The 27735-nt window shown below is 40.3% G+C and overlaps 1 protein-coding gene across 1 annotated transcript in view; it reads left to right on the top strand.

Moving 5' to 3' along the window:
- LOC130693581 (ADAMTS-like protein 1) overlaps positions 1-27735 on the top strand; it is a 33198-nt gene that overhangs the window by 4120 nt on the left and 1343 nt on the right. Inside the window, 25 exon segments of the mRNA XM_057516748.2 lie at positions 8848-8904; positions 9697-9861; positions 9965-10030; positions 10190-10357; positions 12237-12402; positions 12972-13104; positions 13948-14044; positions 14170-14274; positions 15576-15774; positions 15879-16071; positions 16906-16944; positions 17981-18169; positions 18281-18525; positions 18986-19326; positions 20041-20432; positions 20572-20699; positions 20781-20873; positions 20999-21342; positions 22217-22268; positions 22271-22728; positions 24318-24546; positions 25099-25422; positions 25545-25693; positions 26614-26707; positions 26875-26928. Of these exon segments, the coding sequence (XP_057372731.1) occupies positions 8848-8904; positions 9697-9861; positions 9965-10030; positions 10190-10357; positions 12237-12402; positions 12972-13104; positions 13948-14044; positions 14170-14274; positions 15576-15774; positions 15879-16071; positions 16906-16944; positions 17981-18169; positions 18281-18525; positions 18986-19326; positions 20041-20432; positions 20572-20699; positions 20781-20873; positions 20999-21342; positions 22217-22268; positions 22271-22728; positions 24318-24546; positions 25099-25422; positions 25545-25693; positions 26614-26707; positions 26875-26928 (4480 nt within the window).

The following is a 27735-nucleotide window of genomic DNA, read 5'->3' as shown; positions in this document are numbered from 1 at the left end:
AGCGCGATGATTACACACACGTACAAAATTTTTCTTTTACTAGTTTTCTTTCATTTTTTTTTTTTTTTTTGCAAGGGGATTATTGCGCTTTAACCTCCGTTACGACACGCGTTTATGACCCACCTTTGTTTTGTTTTGTTTTTTTTTGCCGCCCGGTTCGCACGAAAATGAGAAATCCCCCGTCAAAGTTGTCGGTTGTTATACAATACTAATAGACTTTGAGGGTTACAATAACTGGTCCCAATGGAAAAAAAAAAAAAAAAAGAATGGAATTTTTATATACCTCCCCCCACTGTGTTGAAAAGCCGCTGTTTTTTGGTTCTTTTTCTTTGCCTCATTTCATTTAATGTTTCGCTCTAATAGTCACAAAAGTGAATAACATGTTTTGCCGGCTAGATTAAAAAGATTTCGTATTGGCTGATGTTGAAAGGAAAGCATTTCCTCCATTGCTTGTTTCGTTTTGGTCTTACCTAAGAGAAAAAGGAAATGTGAAAAGACCGGGAAATCACAACGAAGATTTGCTTAATGGAGTTTCCATGTTTGGGCTGCTTCTTTGCTGTTGTTGTTCTATTACGTGGAAGACACTATGGGAATCAACCTTTATTTTTGTTTTTGTTTTTCTCTTGTTGTTATTGTTGAAAAAGAACCAAAAAATAATAAATTTAAAGGGTTCGAATGCAATAAAAATGGCTTTTGAAAAAAAAAGAAAACAAAAAGGTTAGGACTTTCCGCCTGTGTAGAACCACCGTCGACGACGACCCCCTCTTAAATTCATTTAGATCGAACGAACAGATTTCTTGTCTCGAAATGAAACGAGATATTCGGTAGGCAGTAAACTGTAGCTATACAACTCTTATTTCCAATTTTTACGAATACCCTCCACAAACAAGTTGTGATGACATTCGTTCGATCGTTCCGGATATCGTTGACTCACGTTTGAGAAAAAAAGGATGTTGAGGTTTTTTATTTGGTTTCGCTCCCCAAAAAAAAATGATATACAAAAAAAAAAAGGAATTTCGTAAAAAAAAAAATGTGTTGACTACTGCTTGACGTTTTGGAATTTTGATTGATGATTATACAATAAATGAAATGACAGCATCAACGAGTTTAGAAGATTTATCTTGTGGTCAAAATCTGCAACGCTGTCAGACAATGACTCAATTGTTTTTTGGTCGGACATTTTGTGGCGCGAACAAACAGTGGCGCCCACGAAACGATTAGATGATGACGTCTCGTTTATATTTTACTCCTTTAACGTTTAATCATCGAAAATGGGAAACTGAGCTTCTCGTCAAGCAAGCCTCCTTGAAAATGAAGCAAGAAAAAGAAAAGGCTGGTGAAGAAATCACGTGATGCCATTTTATTTTTGGAAAGTAAGTGCTGCTGACGTTATCTATTATTATCACGTTGACGTGTGCTGCTTCACAATTCTTGTTTGATAGTTGATTGATGGTACGAATTCGTCCCTGGGCCCTTGTTCTTCTGTTGAAACTAGGGACATTTTGGCTTGAAGGGCTGTTTTCTTTTACGTGACAACACTTCCTCCCATTATTGTAGAGTTTCCTTTCAGTTGTCATTACGCTCAGAGGCACATGTAGCACCCAAGGGCAAGCTAGGAGCGAGAAGGAAAATTGGCAACTGCCACAGAAAGCAGGAACAAGCAGCGAGACACAAAAGTGTGGACATTAAGTGACCGTTGAAATTCCTGCACCAAATAGAAACAGCATGGTGCAATAAAGGCCACTGTGAGGCATGTGACTCAAGGCAGCATGGATAATGTGTCCCACCTCATAATAAAGTTTTCTCTCTTTCTCTCTCTCTCTCTCTCTCTTGAAAAGAAAAAAAAAAAAAGAAGGAAAAACTTGCTGTTCGGTGATTAATTCGTGAGTACGAGAGAAAACTGCACACACAAACGCCTTGTAAGTGTGTCTTTACAAGAGCGAAGAGAACGAGAGAGAAAACTTCTTTCTAAGAAAAAAAAAAAAAGAAGGAAAAGATGTCATTACGTATGAGTCGGTATGCACGGACACGGTACGTAGTGTTGAGAAGCCCTTTTACCATGGTCCACGCCCGTTTCTGACGGGCCGGGCCATCGCTTTCATGGGCGTGTGTGTACTGAAAAGCTCTATGGACAATAAGGTGCCTGGGCAACTGTTTAACTGGGCGCGCGAGCTTTTGCTTGCGCAGAAAGGAAAAAACGGGGGGGGGAAATGACTCACCGGATGATTCAAAGAAAAATGTATAATCATTTTTCTTTCTTTTTCTTTCCTCCTCGACGACGCATATGGAATTGAAAAGAATTGATGTAGGCAAACCCCTTTTTTCCGTTTTTTCTTTTTGTTATTTTAATTGAAGGACATCGTGATGTTCCTTGTTTAACATTCGTCCCCATCCAAACATTTTCCCCCGCCAAGACAACGATGAAACGCGTGTTGTTAATGAACAACATTTTCTCTTCACTTTTACAAACAACTTTAAAGACAACATCCTCACTTTCAATTTTTTTTTAATTCTAAAACTGGCCTATATTTTCAATTGATTTTTCTTAAAAAAAAAAAAAAAAATAAATAATTTGGGAACAAAGACGTGCGTGAGCATTAAAAACGGAGATGGTCGAAGCCCATTGGCACCGAGTTCGGTTTGCTTTGATGATGATCCGTGTCCATACAAAAAAAAATGGGAAATGCCCCCCCCCCCCTCCCACATGTTACAAGAGATAGTTCAGGTCGATACCCCGTATTTTTTTTTTATTTATTTATTTTTTTTTTTAATATTTCAGTTAACAACGAGATCGAGTTGCTTTTCTTTCTGTATGCGCTGCCACATCATTTTTTATTTTCACTTTTGCTCTCCCTCCAAACGACGACGTTTTGGAACGAGCGTTGCGTCCCATTCAGCCTTTCAAACGTAAACGTAAATTCCTTGTTTCTTCCCCCCCCCCCCTTTCACGAAATACGACCTGTCAACACCTGCCTGCGACTCGTCCATTGTTTCTTTCAATCTGAACGTTACAGATGTTCACCTTCTTTTTTTTCTTTTTTTTTTCTTGTTGACAAATCAACGGATTTAGTTTTTAAGTGAAGTCATCGATAGAACTTGTTAAATACGAATGAGGTTCTATCTACTTTAATCTGACATGAAAACACAAAGTTTGGGGCTGCCGGGAAGGGGAAGACGGTGAGGAATGCTGATTATCGTGTCACGTTGTCGAAATCAAGTACTGCACTCGAACTGGAGGGCAGACAAAAAAGAAAAAAAAGCGATAGAATGATTAACAAAATAGTAGGAAACATGTTTGCTAAAGACCACCACCCTCCCCTTTACGTACGTTCTGCGGTACTTGAACTTTTCCCTTGTTGTAAGACGTATCTGGCCATCCTCTCGAAACATGGCCGGGATTAAGAGACATGAGACTATACACAAGTTCTTTTAAGTAATCTTATATCTCCTTGTTTGTTTTTTTTTTTTTTTGTGCAGTAGAAAGTAAAGGAAGAAGAAGAAAAAAAAAAAAAAAAAAGGCCAACTTAGTATGATCCCTTTGGGGTGCAGGGCCCTTTATTTGTGATTCACTTAAAGGTTTCCTTCGGGTGTCGGGACTTTTTTTTTTTTTTTTTTTTTTTTTTTCATAGCCCCTTTGGACATGGCGCTCTTATTTTCTCGCAAAATAGAGTCCGGCTGTCCAGCTACAAAAGAAATTCTTTTTTTTTTTTTCTTCTTTGATTTGATGTCATGTTTCGTGATTCCGACTGTCCGTCCAACAGTCGGCCGTTCTAATACAATTGACAATGTCACATTCGACTAGATGATAGGGAGGGGGGGGATATATAACATTTTTTGTTTTAACGTCTGCGTGAACGCCCTGGGATCTCACTACGTGATTAAAAAAAAAGAAAAAGAAAAAGCGTTTGGCCGGTTTGTTTATGTATCCCATTTTTTTTTTTTTTATTCGTAAAAAAAAAAAAAAAAGAATAGTCGATCCATCAGCTGTTTTCGTAGGAAAATGGGGCGGGCAAGAGAGAAAGAGAATCGGGTTTGGCAGTCTGAATGATTTATTCATTGGCATCATCATTTAGCTTGTGTGATGTGTGTGTGTGTGTGTGTGTGTACGATCAACTGGATCGCGTCTTTAAAGATGTTCGTGTGTTCCCAATTTTCTTGGCCGGGCAATAGAGACGGAGATGGGGGGGGGGGAGACTTGTACAAGACTAGACAAGCAAAAGTTGGCAATCATCAAAAAAGAAGGGGGTGGGGGGGGGAGAGGAGGAGAACATTCGATAGAAGAAGAAAATGGTCTCGCGATAGAAATGGGGAGGGTTAGAAATCGTGGAATGTCAGCATCCGGTTTCCGGCTTCCGCCCAGTCATCCAAAAATGCTCATCGATCCGAAAGTCTCTTGTTGGCGGTCGTGTCTTTCTTTTCTTTTTCTTTTTTTTTTTTTTTTTCCTTATTTTTTTTTGCGGGAGTGAGAGAGAGAGAGGGGGGGGGGAAGAGGGCGCTTCTTTTCTATTAGCGCTGACTACACGGACTTCTTTTTTTTTTTTTTTTTTTTATATTTTCGGATGAGGTTTTGATGATGTGCCGCTGCATCGGCATCTATTTATTAAATGAAAATCAACTACCATATAGTCTGATGGTCGACAGCCTGATTGAATCTCATTTGATTAAAAAAGGATTAAAAAAGGACGCTGTGGTCATCTAGTCAAAAATTTGTTTTCTCGTTACTTCGTGATGATTAGCATTTTTTTTTTTTTGGGGGGGGGGGGGGGGGAGGATATTGTGATTTTTTTTGTGTGTGTGTGTCCCCCCCCCCCCCCCCCCCGACTGTCATTTGCATGTCTTTGAATTTTTTGTTTCTTTTACACCCCGTCGGTGGAGTTTACAATAACAACATCCTTCCATTGTATTTTATTTTTTTTTTTTTTTTGAAAGCAAACGAGTGTGCATGGAAAAGAAAAAAAAGCGAGAGGTAGGGGGAAGTAAAGAATGAAGAACGAACGAAGAAAAATTGTTATGCCGATAACAATGGGGATAGGTGTCCGTCAAAGATCTTTTTTTTTTTTTTTTTTTTCTGGGTGGGGAGGAATGAGTGAAGGGGTTGTAAAGTTATCCGGACAAGTTCAACATTACAGACATTTATTTATTTATTTCTTTTTTCTTTTTACTAGGCAGCATAATAATAAATAAGAACCAGTTTTTTTTTTTTTTTCTTTTTTCTTTTGTACATAAAACACGAAAGAAAAATTTGATTCGATTTATTTCTTTATTTTATTTTATTTTATTTTTTTTTTTTTTTTTGAAACGCTGATCGACGTCTTTCAGTGTTCCAAACATGGAAGTTGAATAAAAGTGCCGGGTACGTTCGGAAGGAATGTCATTTTCAAAAAAAAAAAAAAAAAAAAAGCTGCGAAGGGGACGAACATTTTGAAAAAAAAAAAAAAAAAAAAATCGTTTTTGAATTTGAATTTTGGCGCCGCTATTTGAATGGCCACACGCAACCGTTTGCATTTTTTTTTTTTTTGCAATTGATCGTTGACTCATCGCCAATATCATCGTGACGCTCTTTTAATTTACATAACTGGTGGATCGATTTTTTTTTTTTCGTGACCCTTTTGATGTTGTTCGATTGCGGTCAGAGGGGCAGACATTTTTCCTCATCGAATCATCTGACTTGTTTGATTTTTTTCCCCCCTTTAACTTTAACTGAAACACACACACACAAGCGCGCGTGTGTGTGTGTCAAATAACTTCATTTCACCCATCACCTGCGGAGAAATACCTTTTTTTTTTTTAAATCTCAACGTGCCGCGCAGATATTTCAACCTTCACATTTTCTTTCATTTTCAAAACATACAATTTTTCAAAGTGCAATTTGCCTATCAACAGACACGCCCATTTGAATGTGCGCTTCCCCATCTATTATTATTGTAAATGCAAAGTATTTGATCGGTCAGTTCTTATCTGAAACATCGTTTAAAAAAAGCACAAGGCACTTTGAATTTCACGAACAGATCACGCGTACATCCTCTTCGGTATTTCCCAAAAAAAAAAAAAAAAAGGGCTGCCCCTCTTGAAGGGGCGAAAAAAACAAAACAAAAAAAAAATCTAATAAATGTAGAGTACCTAGTGAAAGCAATAGGCTAAAAAGAGGATGGCCAAGAAAAAAAAAACAAAAAAAACTCCTCCTCAAATTGATGTTGGGCCCCCACTAAAAAAAAAACACACAAAAAAATTCTTGTTTCTTTTCTCACAGACACTTTAGAAACTTATCTCTCTCTCTCTCTCTCTCTCACTGTCTTGTGTGTGTGTGTTGGCATTCTTTGTGTGTGTGTTCTTTTGGGCTATCCGCACCCTCTCGTTGGATGTGTGTTGCGGATAACGAAAGAAGAAGAAGAACCGCTTGCGAAAGGAGAAAGGAAAAAAGGAAAAAAAAAAAAAAATGGACATTGACAAATGACTTTCTTTTTGGTCCAGCTCCCCCCCCCCCCCCACTTTTTTTTTTTTTTTTTTTTTTTTTTTTTGCTGGTCAAAAAAGGAAAAAGAAAAAATCGTTTGCTAGACCCCCCCTCTCTTGCCAACTCGCGAAATGTAAAAGAGAATAGAGATTTAGAAAAAAAAGAAATTCTTCGGCAAGGTGAAACGACCACCGTCAAAGGGAGGGGAACACAATTTAAATTTTGATTTGCCACGCACTTTTTTTTTTTTTTTTTTTTTTTTTTTTTTTCTTTGGTAAATGATTTCAAGAAAAAAGATAAAAAAACATTTTTAATCTTCTTCTATTTCAATGTCCAGTTTCTTTTTTTTTTCAATAGAGGCCAAATGGTTTGAAGTAGTTTCTCCCATTTTTTTTTTCTTTGTGAACAAATCGATAGTTTAGCAGTGCACAGGTACACAATAAAAGACTATCCAATTAAGGTAAAAAAAAAAAAAAAAAAAAGGAGTTTCTAAACTCCGGTGGGGGCGATGGTGCATACCTGTGTGTGTGTGTGTGTGTGTGTGATGTGTGTGTGTGTGTGGCCGGAAGAAACTTGAAAAAAATATTTTTTTTTTATGACCTCGGTCCATTTGCTTTAATGAAGTGGGTTTTTTTTTTTTTTTTTCAAGGGAAGTTGAGAAGAAAGGGTTAATAACAGTAATAAAACCAGGTGTGTGTATTTTTAGGTTAATTCAATTTGTTCGGGGGGGGGGGGGTGAAAAAAAAAAACAAAAACAAGAAAAACATTTATTGTTATGACTCTGTGCTATTACTCCACTGAAATAGGTTTTCATTCCAAAATAAAAGAAGGGGGGAGGGGGGAAGGGTCAAACAATTAAAACCAAGCGAAATTGAGGCTGTGCTAATAAAAACAAAATTGGATAGCCTATTTTTTTTTTTTTTTTTTTTTTTTTTTTTTGAAAGCCTTTCAAGATTGGCGATTCAATTCGAGATGCGTAAGAAGTTCTTTTATATTTTCGCGAATGTCGTTTTCTTTTCTTATTTAACTTGTCCCCAATAAAAAAACAAAAACAAAAGGTCCACTTTTTTTTTTCTTTGGGGGGGGGGGGGGGAGTGGCCGTCGCCTTGCGTGCGGGACGCCGTTGCAAGTCGGAACGTGATAAATCGCGTACAGAGCCGAATGACAGCCGCTTGTAAGTGCGTTTCTCTCTGATAACCCAACAAAAAAAAAAAAAGAAAAAATATAAAAAATAAAAGATAACAACCCCCCACCCACTTCCCAACCCCACTATCCTCAACCACATACCAGTGGGGAGGGGTATCACGATTGTTTGAAGTAACAGTTTGGAAAAGTGATCCCCTTTCTTCTTCTTCTTCAGCGATGGCCGCAAAAAAGAAAAAAAAATGAGATGAGTTGATTGTTGAACCACAAGCAGAAAAAAAAGGAGGGGGGGGGGGAACTGTCAAACCGATGGTGTTATGTGCGGTCCGGTCATTTGTTATAAGATTGTGTAAGAATTTTTTTTTTTTTTTTTTGTATTTTGTTTTCTTACAAGAGGTTTGGGAAACGTTGGTGCTGCAGTTATTGATTAAGTGTAAGAGGAAGGGAAAAATGGCTGCCTAGTGTGTAAAGAAAAGAAAAGCGGACTGGCACAAACTTTGTCCGCGTGTGTGTGTGTGTGTGTGTGTGTATGTAGACTTGCGGGTTGAGAGGTAAAAGGAGAAGAACTGCGTGTCCGATGACCATCAGTTTAACAACACGAAAAAAAAAAAAGAAAAAAAGAAGTGGGGTTAGGGGGGTGGGGGGGAGAAGAACTGGGGCGGTGAGGGGTTAGGTGACACATTGCCTACTTGTCCTTTAAAGGGGGTCCCAAGTTGTGCCGGGGAGGAAAAGACGTAACGGCTCGTGTTGCCGTCCTTTTTTTTGAATTGTCTCCACCTGCCGCTCTTTTATTTTATTTTATTTTTATCTTTACCCCCCGACTCGGATTTCCCTTTTTTTTTTTTTATTGAGGACAAAGTTGATGCGTTCGAAAACATCGATGTTTTGATTTAAAATTAAAAGAAATTTGAATTTAGCGCGCGCTGCCAGTCAATCAAATTCACACGCAACAATATGCAAATCACCGGAAACATTACACGCATTCAGGATTTTATTTTCAAATTTATTTATTTATTATTTTGATTGATCGCAATGCTGACTTTTCTCCTCCTCCATTTTTTTTTTTTTTTGGGTGCTTGGTTGTCATGGCGACAATGCAATTCATTACACGCGGATTCCTCCTCCTCCTCCCCCCCCCCACTCGTTGCGAGTAATGAACCTAACAATGACGCCCGAATTTGAAGAGCTATGTAAGACTTATTTACACAACTAATTGATGTGTTTTGTCTTGTTTGTTTTTTTTTGGCACCAGGTTTCGTTAATGATGGACGTCGGAGCGGCAATGCTGGATGATTTTGGCGGAAACGAGGTAAAATTTAAAAAACGAACATTCTTGTTTTGCTACACGAAAAAAAAAAAAATGGAACGTTTTTATCTGCAGAGGAGCTTCAAAACATTTTCTTTTGACGAATCGATTATCGATCGATTCGGATGAAACAGAGCCCTCCCCCACCCCCCCTTAACATGTAGAAGCCAAACAGGAGTGATATATATACCCGAAGGTTACGTGTTTTACAACAAACAATCCACTCGCTAGACGTAGAACAACAACAACAATAAAAAAACAAAACAAAACAAAACATGGAAAACAAAAATCATGTGAAATAAGAACACCGTAGTCATTTATCATTTTGCCAATAGTCGCTAAAAAAATAAAAAAGAAAACCTCTTCCTCTTCTTATCCGTCCGTGATTGGAGCTTGTTGCAATTACGATCGTCTCGTGAAATTCATCAATCAACCTGTCAATGGCATCGATTCACGCGCGTCTGGGGCTCTATTCCTTTTCACGCTCCAAAAAAGGGATAAATACATCGATGATGATGATACACACCTACCTCAAAAAAAAAAAAAAAAAAAAGCGGAGGATGTAAGAATCGAAAGACAAAATCCCCATCCCCTTTTTTTTTTTTTTAGGGGGGGGGGGTTTGTAAATATCCGATGATGTTGATGGATTTCGGTATTGTTTTGTGTCTGTGCGTGTGTGTGCTGGATAAAGTGCCAATCATTCATCGTTGTTTCATCATGCCCAAACTTGTCTCTTTTTTCCTTTTTCCCCCCCCCCCCCCCCTCTTATTTTGATGTTGTTTGCGTTGTTGAAAGGCGAGAGATCCGCTGGAGCCGCAATGGTCCACATGGTCGGAGTGGGCGCCGTGTTCGAGGACGTGCGACGGTGGTGCCACCTACCAGACGCGTCGCTGCATGGACACGGTGCGCGGATGCGGAATCAACGGACGTAGCATCCGCTATCAGATTTGCAATATGCAGGTATTGACACATTTCTCAGATCACCATTCCATTTCCCTCCTCCTCCTCCTCCTCTTATTGTTGTTGTTGCTGCTGGCCTCATTAACATATTTTATTCATTTAGCCGTGCCCGGAATTGGTCGATTTCCGGTTGCAGCAGTGCCAAAATTACAACAGCATACCTTACCAGGTACGAATGGGTTTGACCCAGTTTTTCTCTTAAAACACGACGCATTTTTCGTGCGTGTTTTGTTTTGCTTCATTAAGAAAAAAAAAAAAAAAAAATGTGATTTAATAATTAAATTACATTATTATTATTATTATTATTTTTTTTTTTTTAATTAAAAAGGGCAAATTATACAATTGGGTACCGATCATGGATAAAAGCACGCCGACGTGTTCGCTTTCGTGCCGGGCTGTCAACACGTCGCTGGTCGTCCAGCACGCGGCCCGCGTTCACGATGGAACGCGTTGCAATCCGGGCAGTTTGGACATGTGCATTGATGGAATCTGTCAGGTTAGTCTCTCTTTTTTTTTTTTTTTTTTTTTTCTCTTCAACTCGTTTCTATTTCTCGAGAAAACAAAAGAAAAGAGAAAAAAAAAAAAAAAACAAAAAAAACAAAATCAATTTGTCTCATACGACAAGAGATAAAGAGATATCTATTTATCTTTTGCCGGCATAACACACATACACACACGCAAGACCTTTAAGGCGGAAACAGTTCCCCCCCCCCCTCCCCCTTAAAAATATGTATATAAAAAAAAAGAGGAATAATAATAATCATAAAAAAAAAAAACGAAAGGAAGAAGAATGGGCAAATATTAACAAGAGCTCCCCCCCCCCCTGCCATCAAGCCCCCAGTTTGTCTATATAGATGGATGAATCAATATTTGGGAGGGCTCCGATATGCCGAGTAGAACACAGAGAGAGAGAGAGAGAGCGACAGTAAAGAAAAAGAAAGCGAAGGTTTTTTCTAAAAGAATAATCCAAAAAAAAAATAAAAATAAAAATAAAACATTTGGAACACAAGAAAAACAAATCTAAGCGGATGGAGGGGGGAGGAAGAAAAAAAAAAAGGTCGAGTGGTGATTTTTGTCGTCATGTCTTTTGTAACAGCAACAACTAGAACAAACAACAACAACAACAACAACAAAAAAAAAATAACATTTCCTTCTTTTTTGTGTGTGTGTGTGTGTGTGTTTGCCTCTGCGAGATCTTAATATTAGATCGTTTTCTTTCGCGATGACTCGGCGTGCATTTGCTGGAACGTTGCCCGGAATAAAGCTTTCCCCCCCACCCCACCCTTCACCACTCACTGGGATAGCGACGCATAATAAATATCAAATGCGCTCTCTCTCTCTTTCTTTCTCTCTCTCTGTGTGTGTGTGTGTAGTAAGGCAGAGACATAAGAAGCTAAAGAAAAAAATGGGATAGGACTTGATCCATCTTTATGTGGAGACGTTTGCTCGACTTGTATTCTACACATGTCCCCCTCGTCTTTTTCTTGGCACTATCCGATATTGCGTTGTAGTGTGTCCACCCTATTACTGGAACAATATCAATGTTTTTTTGTTTTTTTTTGTGTGTGTTCCAGTCTAGAAATTTCCTTATAAAAAAAAAATTGAATAATAAAAAAACGAGTGGGGATTTTTTTTTTTTTTTTTATAGTTGGGTGTGTGGGGGGGGGAGGTGGTGGGGGAGCGCTGGAGCTTTAGTCGACACGAGTTGATGGAAGAGGATGTCATCTATGAGATTGGATTGTACTTTATAACTCTTCAGATCCTGTTGACAGCTCTTCGGGCAGCTCCTATCCTCCTCGCCGCGCTCTCAGCAAATTGAAATAAAAGATGATCCTCCCGCCCTTTTTTTTTTTTTTTTTTTTTTTTTTATTATTTTTATTTCGGCACGTCCCATTTTCGTTCATTCCACCCAATCGACGGGAAAAACACGTCCGCACATTTCGCCTTTTTTTTTTTTTTTGTTTAAAAAAGCTTTTTCTAAATCAATTGCCATTTGGAAGGAGGGAGAGAGGGGAGTTAGAGTTCATTGACATGTACACATCGATCCTGAAGATCCTCTTCTTTTTTTTTTTTCTCAATCCTAACCCCCCCCCCCCCAAAAAAAAAACGATTTGGCACGCGCCATCATCAACGTTTAAAAACGTTTTTTCTTTTTTTTTTGGCTCGCCTTCTTTTCGCAGCATTCTTCCATAACAAATATCGATCAAAGTAATTTGAATATTTGTGGGGTCATTTCATATTCATATTATTATTTTTTTTTTTTTGATCTGCGTGAAAAAAAAAAAAAACGAAATCGATTGTTAAATAACATCATTTTCATTGCTCTATTTATTTTTAAAAAACAAAAAACAAAAAAACAAAAAAAAAAAAAACAGCCAGTGGGATGCGATCTGCAATTGAACTCTGATTCGAAAGTGGACGCTTGCGGAGTGTGCGGCGGCGATGGATCGACGTGCGCCGACAGCAGCGACGACCTCGTCGTCGGCTACCGATGGGACTTTGGCCACCGTCTCTCCACCTGCACTGCGTCCTGCGACGGAGGTAACATAATAATGCACTTCTTTCTCTTTTAATCTTAGATATATATATATACTGTATATATGTATTAAAAGAAAGTAACGTGAAACTGCATCCGCGAAGACGGGAGATAACGAGAAAAAAAAAAAATAATAATCAAAAAGGAAAGGAAAAAATCACGAGAAGTTGGTCGGATCTTGTTGACGTTAATCAGCAAGACGTTTCGTGCACTCGCACACTGGGCTACAAACGAAAATAGAAATATAATAAGTGTCACGCTGGAGGAAGTGGGGGGGGAGCAGGGAGAAGAAGAAGAAGAAGAGAAAAAAAACGCTACGTCAACGAGTCTGGGAATGATGAAAGAGGTGGAAAGGGTAGGGTAGGGGTATCACGTTCACCGTCTATCACGTACCTCTGCGTTAGCCTTTGTCGTATCGATTCAACAACGAAAACAAAAAAAAAAAAAAGAACGAAATAATAAGACTTTTTTTTGAAATATTATTATGGCAAAATAGCAGACGATGATCCGAATTTCGTTTTTGTTTGAATTGAAATCAGAACGACATTTGCATTTTTTTTTTTTTTCTCTCTAGGTGAACAGGAAGTCGAAATCATTTGCAGGGATGCCGTGACCGGTTTAGAGGTGCACGATCAGACGTTGTGCGACCCATCGAATCGACCGGCGCCCAAAATCGTCCAGTGTCACACCGATCCTTGTCCTCCAAAGTAAGTGAATTTTCAAAAAATGTTCTTCCCTTTTCGTGATTGGCTCTTTTCTTATCGACCCAATAAGTTTAAAAAAAAAAAAAAAAAAAAAAGCCTCCAAATGTTTTTCTTTTTTTAATTCAATTTAAAGAAGAAAATGGCGAATAAGTAATGAGCATAGTTGAACTCTATAAGAAAACATGAAGGAGAAAAACAAAAACAAAAATGAAATCTTGTTAGAACAGACATGAGTGGTTTATACAACCAGATCTGTTCCTTTTCGTTTTTTTTTCACGCATGCACAGCGTTTCATCTCGTCGGGATCGTTATTTATTTATTTATTTGCGTGCGCGGGATTTTAATTTTCGTTGGGGCGGGAGGGGGGAGCACCGAGAAGATTTCTCTTGTGTTTGATATCGTTACGCGATATGGGTTTAAAAAACAAACAAAACAGCTCGTTATTAAAGAGAAAGTACGTCAATGATTGATTTAGTGTGACGTCGAAATCAGGTGCACCGACAAGCTCCTCTCGTCGGGATTCTATCCTTAAATATGACAACGTCGCATCTTGTCAATTTATGTCGCGCTATTTCGATTCATCGATGACATTTTCTTTTCTTTTTTTTTCTTTTTCTGTTTACACAATTGATTTGTTAGCGGACGGGGTGGGGGGGGGAAGAGAAGGGATGGCTTGTTTGCTCTTGAAATATTCAACGTTTGATGCTCGAGGCAATCACCCTGAAACTCCACATGTTTTTTGTTTTTTTTTTCGGTTTAAAAAAAAAAAAAAAAAAAAAAAGAAAAGGCAAATGAGATTTTAATGTTACACGAATAAAAATAAATTTTTATTTTCTTGAAAAATAGGTGGATCGTCGGCCCGTGGGAGGCCTGTTCCGTGACGTGCGGAGGTGGGACCAAGGAGCGTCGCGTCTATTGCCAACAGGGACGCAATAACAGCAAGGTAAAAAAAAAAATAATAAATAAATAAATAAAAGCTGAATTCAAACCTACGCAATTTTTCATGATATAAAATTTAAACGAAAAACAAAACAAAACAAACAAAAATAAAATCCTCTCTTTTTAAAGGTGGACGACGTCATTTGCTCGGCCCTCATTGGTCATAAGGCTCGCACTCACGAACCTTGTAACACCCACGACTGTCCCAGTTGGTTCCAAGGTCCTTGGTCTCAGGTAAGCATCAAAACATAAAATTTCATTTCGTCATCAAAGATGATGGTCACCTTTAAATGTGTGACTTGGTTTTGAACTTGGCTCAATTAGTCGTTTCACCACTGAATTTGAAAGCACAATCGTCCTCCTTGTGATTCGCATGATGAAAAGGGAGGGGGGCGTCTCTGACAGGCGGACATTTTTGTTCAACATCTTTGTCGCTTCGTTCAAAATTTCTGGTCCCCCCCCCCCTTTTTTTTTTTTTTCAATTTCATTTTCAAATTACCCGCCCTTTTTCTTAAATTGTGAATTGTACGCACAGAAAAAGAAATTGCGGGTAAAGGGGGGGGGCAAGAACGTTCTTGTGCGTGAGTTAAAGAAGCCTTTGATGTTGCGTGACATTGCACTAACTGCAAAAAAAAAAAAAAAAAAAAAAGCGGCGCTCCGTTGTCATGGAACACTTTCAGAACACATCCCCCCGCATTTGACACCATTGAAAAAGTAGTTGAACTCGCACCGTTAGTACGTTCCCATAATAGCCCCCAACTAACACACCCACACACACACACGACACATCATTTGAATAACATCAATAGTTTCGAAAAAGAAAGTTGCAACACAATACAAAAAAAAAAAAAAAAAAAGAAGAAGTGAGGATCCTATTTCCGTTTGATCTGAAAAAAAAAAATTCTTTTTTTTTTTTTTTTTTTTTTTTTTTTTCTACCAATATCCAAAAGATCCCATTCTCAACGATGCGTTTAGACGTTCAAGTTCTATTGACTGTAAGAGTACCCGAGTAAAAATGCTTTAAATTGGAGAGAGAAAATGAAATAGGGAAGTTGGTACATTTTTTTTTTAAATTTTTTTTTTGTGGGAGGGTTGAGACATTGCCACATTTGCATGCGCTTGGATGCGGCGGGGTTAGTCGACCGCTCTAATCCTCCAACCGATTCGTTCGCAACGGTCCCTTTCACAATTTTTTTTTTTTTTTTTTTTTTTTCCTTTGGTTAGTTCAAACTCTTTGACGCTCCCCGCAATCAACGAACCTCATCAACTTGGTCCTCTACTCCCTCTGGGGTACGGTTAAAACCGGACGGAGGAATGAATTAATGGACGCAGAGTAAAAGTTGGGGGGAGGGAGGGGGGAGGAAGTTGTCGTAGTAAATTGAAATTCAGGAGTCGTAATTATCTCGTTCAAATTATATGAATTGATTTTTGAAAAAAAAAAAAAAAAAGAAAGAAAAAAGACTATCGAATGTCGAGAGAAATTTAATTATTTTTTTTTATTATTTGTTTTAATTTGTGATTGAATGAAATGAAAGTGTTCGACGTCGTGCGGAGACGGTGGCGTTCAAACGCGAGTTGTGGTCTGTCGTGACGCGCGTGGTCACGTGACAAATGCCTGCCGACCACAAGATCAGCCACAAACGAGCCGGCAGTGCCCGTCTCAGCCGGCCTGCCCGTCCACGGTTGCCCCGCCGACCACAGTCACGGCCCCCAATCGACCGCCCAGGCAAAAAGGTAATTCCAATTTTTTTTTGTTTGTTTGAATTCGCTTTAAAATTTGCATACAAAAAAAAAATGGATATTCAAATTTGAAATGTTTATCGTTTTTGAATATGAAGTGACACCGTTCAGCCTGTTTGACGACGGCGATGAGGAGGAGGAGGAGGACGAAAAGGAGGAGGACGAGAAGGAACTGAAGGGCGTTTTGGTCCAACAGCCGACCGGCTCCATTTCCAGCGGTTCCGTTCCATCGGCCCTGCTCTCTGAGAAGCTGCAAGTCGGCGAGATCAGTCTCGTACCCACCGATCCTACGTAAGTAAACATACACGGACACGGTGCGCGACCCGATGTCACACACACACACACACACACACACCGTCCATTTATTTACTGCGTTTTTATTGCCGATCCGCACCGCTCACTTCCCTCCCTCAAATCGAATGGAAAAAAAAAATCAAAAATTCAGGGCGCGAAATTTAAAATTCAAAAAAAAAAATATGAAATAATGAAATGAGAGTATTTGAGTATGTGAGCATTTTAAGTACGTGAAGGATGGTCGATACGTGGCAGAGGGGGAGGAGGTTAACACTGCGCACAATTCATTTTCTAATTTCTAATTTATTTAATTTTTTTTTTCAAAGATGAACACCTACAGGGTTTGTCTATCTGTGTGTTGTGTCTGTGTGTCGTTGTTTTTAATTTTCTTTGGCGCTCGAATGTCGACGAATTGATCTGACGTCTTTTGTTTTTTGTTTTTTTTTTATTGACACGGTGTTTTCTGCTTTTATTCTGAAATCGACCATTTGTGCTGCTGGTGGCAAGTGAAACTCATCTTTTCTCCTTCTCTTTTGATTTCTCTCTCTCTCTCTCTCTCTCTTCTCGTTCATCCCACTCCATTCTTTACATCTCTATTCGCAATATTTGGAAAAAAAAAAACAAACAAAAAAAACACGTCAAAAATGACAACAACAACAAAACAACAACCATCCCCGTTTTAAACGCACATCATTCCGAACGTCTTCATATGAAACATCACATTTTTTTTTTTTTTTTAATTTTATTTATTTAAAATTATTTTTTTTTATTTTTTTTTTATTTTGTCAATTTCCAACGTTGCCTTTTTTTTTTTTTTTAAATTGTTTGCAGTCTGGCGTTGTATTACGCTTGCGGCTGGTTTTACAAAAGGTATTGAACAAACAAGCCAAACATTTTTTTTTTTTTTTTTTTTTTGTTCTATCAAAAGTATTTGCATTTCATGCACATCACCTTTTCATTTTTTTTTTTTTTTTGTTTTCAAAAAGACATATCGCATCATTAGGTTTCGATCTTTAGTTTTGATTTCTTTCTTATTTCTTTATTTTTTTTTCTCGTGTCTTTTCCTTCATTTCGATATCCACCGAACACCCAAACCCGAATATTTGTGAATATATACGGGACTTCCAAAATTCGATTAAGTCGGCGGGAAGGAAATAGTTTTCCTCCCGCACACAGTTGTGTTTTGCGCCGCACTCAAACCCCGAAGCGATTTAACCCTCCATTTTTTTTTATTTTTTTTTTTTATTTTCAAAACGAACCGATCGTCTTTAGATCCCTACCCTATTGCCCCCCTCCCCCAAAATAAAAAAAAACAGCACAATCTATCGAGCACTTCTTTCACTACAGCACTTTGTTTTGACATCACCGTTGTGGTTTGATTGCACCTCAATCTGCAATCGAATGCCAACACAAAAATTGGATTGTCTTATTTTTATTTTTATTTTTTTTTTTAATTTAAATATGGCATGAGGATTTGGAATCTTGCGGCATTGCCAATTCGTTCACTTGCCTTTTGGCAGCAGCACACATCATTTCACGTTGGTTTTTCGTTTTTTTTTTTTTTTTGAAATTATTGATCGTTATGCAAATTGCACCGAGAAACCACACAAAATCGAAATGATTCAACCGTTTTTTTTTTTTTTAAATCTCGTGTTAACTCATCGTAGAAAGTTGTTGTTCTTTTGTTTTCATCTATCCTCATTTTGATTTTAAATTTTTATATATATTTTTTTTTTTTTTCGAAATCACAACCTTTCGAATTTTTTGAAACCTATCCCTTTCCCGCCGGAAAAAAAAATGGATCTTATTGCACAACCATAACAAACAACCTTTCCCCCCGCCGCCCACCCCAACATAAAAAATCGATAAACAACAACAACAACAACAACAACAACAACAACGACAGTTTCATCGCCGGCGAATGGAGTCCGTGTTCGGTGACTTGCGGAGACGGCACCCGGGACCGCGAAGTTCACTGTAAAATCTTTCTGGAATTCTCCAAGACGATCGCCAAGTTGCCGGACAAGGAATGCCCTGGACTTAAACCGGCCGAAATTGAACCTTGTTTTATGAGACCTTGCAGCCTATCCAACAAGTAAAAATGTTTTCTATTTTTAAATGTTTAAAAAAAAAAAAACACTGCGGCCTTTTGTTTAATTTGCATTTTTTTTTTTTTGTTCTTGTCGCGTGTTTCCATCCCGTGAAGGTACGAGCCGTGGATTGGCCAATTCAGCGACCAATCCAATTACAAGCTGATGCTGGGCACTCGCAAACCGGTGGAAGATCTAAGGACGGCCACGAAAATGGAGCTGACGAGCGGCAGCGCCAGTGGCGGGCCAGTCACGGTAACGAAACCGTCCTATTCAGCCCCGCCGTCAGTTACGGCCCCGCTGCTCGCCCATACGTGGAAATCGTCGGGATTTTCGCAATGCAGCGCATCTTGTCTCGGAGGTATTTTATTTTATTTTATTTTATTTTATTTTATTTTATTTTATTTTATTCTTTTTTTTTTTGGCCTTCAATTCAACGTCTCCCCCCTTCCTTTTTTTAAAGCGCAGCTCCGCTATATGCGAGTTTCGCCTCTTGGTCCGCTTTCTTTCCTTTTTCTTTTTATAATCAATACCCGTCTCTCGGCTGCGTGTATAAACTCCCGCCCGCGTTTTACCCTTTTTTTTTTTTTTTTTGCAGAGTTTTGGCTAGTCGGAAAATGGTATCGAGTAGATATGCGCATCTATGCGGACATTTCCGCGCCCTTTTCTTTTATTATTTTGCTGTTGCTCTTCGTTTCTCGTCTTTTATTTGATCTCGACAGCAATTCAATTTTGAATGGCCTTCTGCTGCTCGCAGCCGTCCATCGTCTCACCGAAGATTTTGATATTTCATTCAATTTTGTTTTGTTTTTTGTTATTAGGAGTGCAGGAATCCATTATTGAGTGCGTCCGGGAGCAGGACGGAGTGCGAGTTAGTCCGCACCTTTGCCCGATGGACCGCAGGCCGGACGCTATAACGCGCACGTGCAACGACGTGCCGTGCCCGCCGAGATGGAACACGTCCGATTTTTCGTCGTGCAGCCGCTCGTGCGGCGGCGGCGTCCAAACTCGCGAAGTCCACTGCATCCACGAGGTGGCCCGAGGCGGTAGCAATACGCTGCCCGTCGGCGCCGACCTCTGCCCCCAGCCGCCGCCTCGTGCCCAGCAATTTTGCAACATGATCGACTGCCCGGTCGAGTGGAAGACGGGCGAATGGAGCCAGGTATTTTTAGTTTTATTTATTATTATTATATTATTATTATTCAAATCAAGTCAAGTGATAGGGCGCCCTGCGGTGTCGTCTGTCAAACGCTCGTTGTTTGTTTTTGACTGGGTTTTTTTTTTTTTTGGTTGGCCCGGCTGCTGGCCATCTGATGCCTTGGGGCATCAAATAGCAGAGAGAGAGCCAAGAAGTGGAGGGGTGTGCGGGGTTCATCAGATCGCGTGTTTGTTGACTTGCCCCTCTAGCTAATCAATCATTCATTAAAGGAACCCAAGGCAACTCTCGGATTATTACGGTGAATCCGGAAAAAAGGAAAGGGGAGGGGGAGAGTCCCTGCATTGTGAAACGGAGGGGATTTTTGTGTTCGGGGGGGGTTTTGTGTTACAAAACGCAAAACCTACACGTGGAATGTGAATCGAACGCCCCATGATGATGACCTAATGTTATAAAATAATTCTCGATCCGCCTTCCGGTTTTATTTTTTATTTTTTTGTCGATTGAATGTTGAAATCAAATGGAATTGATGGATTTCAGCATTTGGGTCGATCACTTTGAATTAGCCAAGCCTCTCCGTCCCTTTTTCATCGCACATGCTATGTATATTAGATCGATACCTGTACCTTTTCGTGTCGGGAAAAGTTATAATTAATTTAAAGCTTCCCATTTGATTTTGACCAAACCAAGTCCAATTGATTTTCCGTATTCGATACACAGTGTTCGTCGACGTGCGACGGCGGCTTCAAAGTGCGCAAAGTTTCGTGCCAGCAATTGCTGGCCCTCGGTCAGGTGTTGACCAAGACGGCCAATCATTGCAACCCGACGTCGAGGCCGGCCGAATCGAAGCCGTGCAACACCGGCAAGCCGTGCACGAGCAACAGCCGAGCGGCCGACGAGCAAGAGGAAGAAACGAGAGTGACGACAACTTCCGCCAGCGCTCCAGAGAGGTCGCCACTTGGGCTGGACCTGCCTAAAATCCAGTCGACCAATCAGAACTTTGTGCAGCAAAGCCAATCCAAGAAAAAAGTGACGCTGAAAATCGGCGGGAAAGCCACCGTTTTCAAGGGCACTCAAGTCAAGATTCGATGCCCCGTCAAACACTACGACAAGTAAGAGACACCACACCCATCACCCTATTTTTGTTTTTCTTTTGTTTTTTTTTTCCCTTTTTAATTATCTCATTTTTCTTTCGGTCTCCCCTCCCCCCCCCCCCTCCACCCCCGTGTGCGCGTGCGCGTGCGCTATCAGATCCCAAATCAGCTGGATGAAGGATCACATTCTTCTGGTTAAGAGCCAGAAATACGAGATGAACAAGAAAGGCATGCTGCGCATCAGGGACGCTACCTATAGCGACAGCGGAGTGTATTCTTGCATTGGTACTAAATAACGATTCCAGTCCATATCCAACAATTTCATTTTCTTTTGATTTATTATTACTTTTTAAATACTCATAACAGCCGGAAGGAGCGCTGCCAATATCACAGTGACAGTCAGACCAGCTCCTACAGCGTCCACTAACCTGGAAAATGATTGGGACTCTTCGACCCTCGGTAAGGTCCATTTCTTTTTTTATTTGTTAAGTGATCCATGGTGACGGATGGCGAATGGATTGCATGTTATGTTATATTTAACGACTTATTTCCTCATTTTATTTGATTTTTGACGATCGACTTAGGGGCGAACGGAAATCGATCAAAAGTCGATGGCGGCCACGTTAAGCACCGCGTCCATCCGAGCGGCGCATCGAAGGCGGACGAATCGCCGAGACGATCGTCTTCCGGTGATGGGTCGTCGTGGCCGTCGTCTGTGCCCGTCGGTGAACGATCGAAACAGGAACGGCAAGAAGAGGATGAAGAAGAAGAAACAGATGATGTCGTCAAAGAGATGAAAGGCAATAGCCTCGTCAATAACGGCCACAAGAGCGGCTTTGATCATCGGGCCAAAGTCGCCGGCCAACCCAATGCAGGCGAGACGTCCACATCTGCAACGAACGGCCCTCTTTACCCCGATCAGGACCAGGTAAAACCTTTTTTGTTCTTGTCCTTTTCTTCTTCATCTTCTTCTTTCTTTTTTTTTTTTTCTTTTTTTTTAAATCTCCTTCTTCTCTGCCTTTGTACTTTGTCTCTTATCTCTCATCCCTCCACTCCCCCCCCCCTCACGTGTGTCGATCTCTTTGATTCGAATTTCAGTAGAGAATCCCCCCTCCCAAAAAAAAAAAAAAGTCTTCGGTACAAATTCAATTTAGAAACTGGAGTTTAGCGAACTGTAGGCTGAACAAGAACAACAACAACAAATCAAAAGGAAATCTTGTTTTGAGGTGGGCAATTCTGCGGCAAAGGGGATCAACCGTTTGATTAATCTAGTTCCGGCATAGAGTTCTACTGCATTGACGCACAAAAACTTTTATGGAGGAGAGGGATGGAGGGTTGGGGCTTTTAACAGGGCAAAACTGTGCTCCGAAATGGATGACTTTTTAAACGCACACACACACAGAGACAGGCCTCTCCGCAGATTCAAACTTTGAAATGTTTGCGCAACAAAGTTCTCGATGCGACACACACACACAGACAGACAGACACACGACTAGTAGAAGTTTTGATTCACAAAAAAATACTCTGGAATTGATGGGGGGAAGGGAAACTGTCTGGCAGTGTGTCTGTGCGTGTGTGTGTGTGTGACACGAGAATAGGTATACGTGCACGTCAACACACGTTGTTTGTGTTTTGTTATCGTTTCTCTTTGTCATTTGTCACATGAATAAGCTAATGCGGATGATGGCTTCTATTTTTGCGCTTAACAATTGGACGCTGCTTTTGACTGGAACACGCACAACAATTGCCTTATTTACGAAAAAAACGAAACAAAAAACAAATCAAAACACAAACACAAACAGGATTGGCATCGTCAAACGTCTCATTACACGTACGTGACTCGAGCGCGGACGACCGCTCACCGCCAACCCGATCTACTACCAACCCCACCACCACAACAACAACGACTGAAAGTCCAGCCACGACATCTGGCCGTGCCGACGATAACGAAGAGGAAGAGATTCCGTTTGACGAGGAGGAAGATGATTACCGCTCGGAGCGAAGGACGATCGCGAGCAACTGGCCGGATCGCATCGATCCGATCCCGACGTTTTGGCCCACCAGTAACTGGTGGGGCTCCATCGATCCCATACGCAACGATGGCGGATCGCAGCAGCGCGGCGGTCAGTCGCGTCAATCGAACCGCATTCCGACGTACGCGCCTCCGCCACCCAACAACAACAACAACAATCGCAACAGGGCGGATAATGGCGCCGGTGGCGGAGGCGGTGGTGGTGGTCAAGTGGCTCGATCAAGCAGCTCACGACCTTCACCGCCACCTTATTTGCAATGGCTTCTGGCCGGATTGGTGCAGGTGAGAATGTGGGCCAGCGGGAGGCAGGCCAGTCTTCTTCTTGGCCGTCGTCGTCTGCTCGCCATCGTCGTCATCGTGGCTGCCGCTTCTCGATTTCAGATACTCGCATGATCGACATCACCTTTCACTCCGTGGTTTTCTTTTTTTTTTTTTTTTTTAATGATATTTTAATTACATTCAAATTAAATGCTAGTTTCTTAAAGGGTTGGGAGGAGGGGGTGATTTCCTATTTCTTTTTTTTTTTTTTTTTTTTTTTTCTCTCTTCTGGTTTCCCCTTTTTCTCTTTGTCTTTCGTGCTTACATGAGGATGCAACTGCAATTGTTACATATTTATTATATACATAAGAAATTATTGATGTGTTTCATACCGAGAGGGATAGGGCCATTCCTGTCTCCACTTGCCCACCTTCCTCAACACTTTTTTTTTTTTCTTTTTCGATAGTTAAATAGTTTTAAATAGAAAATAAAGGGGAGAGGGGCGGAGGGGTAAAAGCCAATTTTTGTAAAGAAAAACAATAAGGAAAAAGATTTGAGGATTTTTCATTTTTAAATTGATAATTTGTTTCTTTCCTCGGGTGATCTATTTACATTGAATTAAAAAAGAAAAAAGCCAAAAAAAAATAGAAAATTCCCTTTAAACGTTAAATCATAGGGCGCTTGAAAGACGTTCATAAATGATGTCCCTTTCCCCCCGAAACAGACACACATACACACACACACAACAAAAATTCAGAAAAAAAAAAACCGTTTTCTTTTTCAAAACGCGGGTGATTGATGCCGATCATGATGGATTGATGAATATATTAGTGCTGAATTGAGAATTATGATTTTTCGTTTCAATTTTTGGATCGCATGATGACGAAAACAAGTTTATGTTTTTGTTGTTGTTGTTTTGTTTTGTTTTTTCGCTCTCTCTCTTCATAGAAAATGCAATCAACAAAAAATCTAGTTCCATTCATCTCGTACGTTTCTTTCTATTTACATTTATTCGGAGCTGCTGCTGAATGTGTGTAACTGTTTCATGCGCGCGCGTGTGTGTGTGTTGTGTCCGTGTGTGTCATGATGTGTGTGTCGATTGGAAAAAGGAAAGTTCAAAACAATTCAGTTCTGCAATTGTTAAAGAGAATATATTTAGAGTCAAGGTTTTCCGTTTTTATCTTTTAAAAACAAATTTGAATTGCGTTGTGTGCATTGGCTGGACGTTTTTGTCCTGGAACAACCCCCTTTTTTTTTTTTTTTTTTTTTTTTCTCTTTTAAGTTGGAAGTCAGTGCGGACACGTGTGTCGTTCGAGCATGAGCTGATTGATTCTTTATTAGATGAAAGGAAGTTCAGACTTGCGTCCGTTTATTTTTGATTTTCAAACATTGGGGATTTCCCCAATTTTCCCGCACTTTTCTTTTTTGTTTTCCCCCATTCTCGTCACATCGTCCGTTTTCAATTTCATTTCTTCCTCATTCCCTTTACACCTGGATGATTGTCTTTTTTCTTTATTATTATTATTATTATGATTTCATTTTTTGCCTTGTTGCCCCGCCTTCCCATTGATTTGCTCGCATAACCAATAGAACAGCTTCTCTGGCATTTACAGCATCAACCTGAAGTGGGACAGCCATCGTCGTCGTCGGCCGCCTCTAAGAACAGCAAGAACGCCGGCAACGGCCGAACGGGCGGCGCTAAACACGGCGGACATAACCGATCGAAATTGAGGAACGCTTCGGCCGGCCATCACGGACAGCAGCACCAGAAGAGCGGTGCCAACAAGTCCGCCAGTCATCCGGCCAGCGCTGGCTCACCGTCTGCTGTTGTTTTGGGCAAAGGTAAAATAAAAACTAATTCTTTAAAAAAAAAAAAATGATGTGACTGGGCCCCTTTATTTAAATTATTATTATTTCAAGAAATTATTTGGATGTGGTATTGGAGGGTCACTAACCAGTTAGCCCACTTTCCTTTTATTGCTAAAAGAATGGCGAGCCTTTAAAAAAAAAAATAGATTGAGAAAATTGATATTCAAAGAACAAAAAAAAAAAAAAAACGCCGTTAACCTCCTTTTTCTTAAAAAAATAAAAATAAAATTTCTATGAGGTGTGTCTTTTATGGGAGTAACGTCCAGCTCAATAGAATTGGATTGGACACACACACAGTGTGAAAGAGAGAGAGAATTGTAAATAAAGAAGACAAAAATGAAAGATGGGTGGGCTAAAATAAGAGAGAAAGCGTGGCTGTGGCATAGTTTTGCCGGTGATTAGTATTTTATTTTGTTTTTAAATGAGACTCTTTTTTCTTTTTTTAGTTTACAGTCGTACGTGTTTACGTAATAAATCTAATGTGATGACCATTGTTTGTTTCTTTGCCACCCCATTTTCTTAAAGGGAAAGCGGACAGTTTGAAGTTTGAATGGCTGCTGACGCCCTGGTCAAAGTGTTCGCAAACATGCGGCGGTAGTGGGTTCCAGGTGCGAGCTGTCCAGTGCATTGCCCGTCTAAATAACGTCACCAAATCGGTCGAGGCCAGCCTTTGCGAGGACGCTGGACTAGCCAATCCTGATGATGCTGGATCAGAGGTCACCTCGGCGTTGACGGTCAGGAGCAAGCAGCCGGCCACTGTCCAGAAATGTGGACTGGATACGTGCCCGCGATGGGTTGCAGCATCTTGGACTCCGTGCCATCAGTCACGCTGCTTTACTTGGAACACGGGTAAGGACGTTTGCATGTTGATTGAGTCGCACGCCATCTGTTGAGGCGATGTTGAACCCTTTTGTTTGTCCTCTATCATCTGCATTTGTCAAATGCTAATAACAACAAACGTTTTTGGAAAGCGCTCCAAAAGAGGCAGCTGGACTGCGTTATGGACAATGGTACCGTGCTGGACCCCATCCTGTGCAACGATCGTGACAAACCTGCCCAGAAGCGCGAGTGTTTCAACGAGAACTGCAAGGGCACGTGGAAAGTCTCGGACTGGTCTCACGTGAGTCACGAACTTTGTTGAATGAATTGTTTTCGTTTTAAGTACTATGTAGAGTAGCAGTCAAACTACCAACCGAATACCACTACCGCCTTTTACATTATTGTGGAGCAACGTAACAGTTTGAGAGAGGTGTGGTTGCATGTATTATGCATGTGTGCATCAGTTACGCAGCAGTAGACAATCTTTCTCTTTTTTTGCTGTCTGTTTCTCTTACTCTGTTTCTTTATAATAACTATTTTTTCTATATTATTACTGGGTCTTTCTGGTCTGGCTGTGAAACTCTTGCCTCGCTTGATCATGAAACTCACCTGAGCATGCCCTTTTTGCACCCAACAGTGGAATGCATTTGAACGCAGGACAAAAATATTTGTGAAGTGATGTAAGATAGTCATCAATCAACGTTGCACAGAGTGGACACGAGAGAGTTAACAAAAACGTGAGAACAAAAATAAATGAACTGGATTCGTTTTCGTACGGACAGTTTCGTTTACATTTCCCCTGTCAGTTCCATGAAAGTGGTGACCCATAAGAAATTTGGGAAACAAACAGCACGAAAATTCCTGTTCTATCCCCTAGTATTTCAAGTTTTGTTCCCTGTCCTTTTATTTTCTTCTGGGAAAAGCACGGTGCAGTAAAAAAAAAAACCCAGAATTTACACTTTCTTTCGATTAAAATTTACGGTACATTGACTGACAAACGAAAACGTGACCCATTTTTCAATTCCCTCTTATCTGTTCTGCGAAATTCTTATGAAAAAGGGTAAACTACCACTACTACTACTACTACTACTACTACGATTACCCGATAAAGCATAGTTCGATTTTGGAATGACAATCTCTCTCTCTCTCTCTCTCTCTGTCTGTTGTGTGTCGTGACTGTGCGGGACCGGTTTTCCTTTTGTTTTGCAACGCGGTAATTAGTGCACGGCTACTTGTGATTCCGTTGGTCACCAATCGCGACTACTGCGCTGCGTTTGGTACGACACTGATTCTCCCGCCGGCCTCGCCTGTGCTGGTATTTTTTTTTTTTTTTCTTTTTACATTTTTCATTTCTTTTAATTATTTTATATGTTATTTGGCCTAACCTTTTTTTTTTAATTTCTTTTAACTTTTTCCTTTTAAAACAACAATTTCCTTCCTCTCCCAACTTCAAAACAAACGCAAAACACTCGAAAAATGTAGACTTACCTAGACTACCTGTAACGCGTCCCTGTCGGGGACCTCCGTGCCCTAAACGTAAGTATCTTATATTATTTTATTTTTCTTTTATGATTTAACTGGTTTTCGCTCGTCAAGCAATTTCATTTGCGCTGCTTCCTTATTTTAAGTCTTGCAACGTAGCGGTTGGTTATTAATTTCATCTTGTTTACTTTTGACGACCTTTATTGAACTCTATTTTTTCTTAGTGGCGTGCGCTATTAATTAAACCTCATAATAGACATTATCCTGCGTATGGCTGTTGTCGTTCGTGTTTTGCGTGTGTACCGTCGCCCCCTTTCGGGAAGCTTTCACATTTACCACCCGAGAGCGGCGGGTAGTACAGTTATTCCCGTGTATTCCACACAATTCACCGCTAATTAAATATCCTATCACGGTGACGTGGTTCTTTGACCCCGTCGTTGCGTGTCCTGATTGATTGCGGAAAAAAAAAGGCAAACGCTGAAAAATCAAATCGATTTGAATTTCCCGCTGTAAGATGGCGTTGCTTGTCAAGGGTACTCCTCGGGGGGGGGGGCGACAGCTTCCCCTTGCGCAAACGAAACTCTGCGTCATAATAAGAAGAGACGCAGATAAGGAACAGGGAAGTTTACGCGTCACCGCCCTTTTACGTAAATCATCATCTTCGTGTGAGTCTTAATCGTCAAAATCCGTGACGTGGGGCGAAGATGATATGGTTCCTTTTTTCATCGTCGTGATTACAATTTTTTCTTACGTGGAAGGAAAAAAAAAATAGAGGGGCCAGTCCCGGAGGCAGTAAAGGAAATTCATTGTAAAAAAAAAAAAAAGATGTTGAGATAAGAGTTATGGAACTTGACAAAATCA

Source organism: Daphnia carinata, chromosome 3 (genome assembly GCF_022539665.2).
Source record: "Daphnia carinata strain CSIRO-1 chromosome 3, CSIRO_AGI_Dcar_HiC_V3, whole genome shotgun sequence".
NCBI classification, from domain to species: domain Eukaryota; kingdom Metazoa; phylum Arthropoda; class Branchiopoda; order Diplostraca; family Daphniidae; genus Daphnia; species Daphnia carinata.
This window is presented reverse-complemented; position numbering and strand designations above follow the sequence as displayed.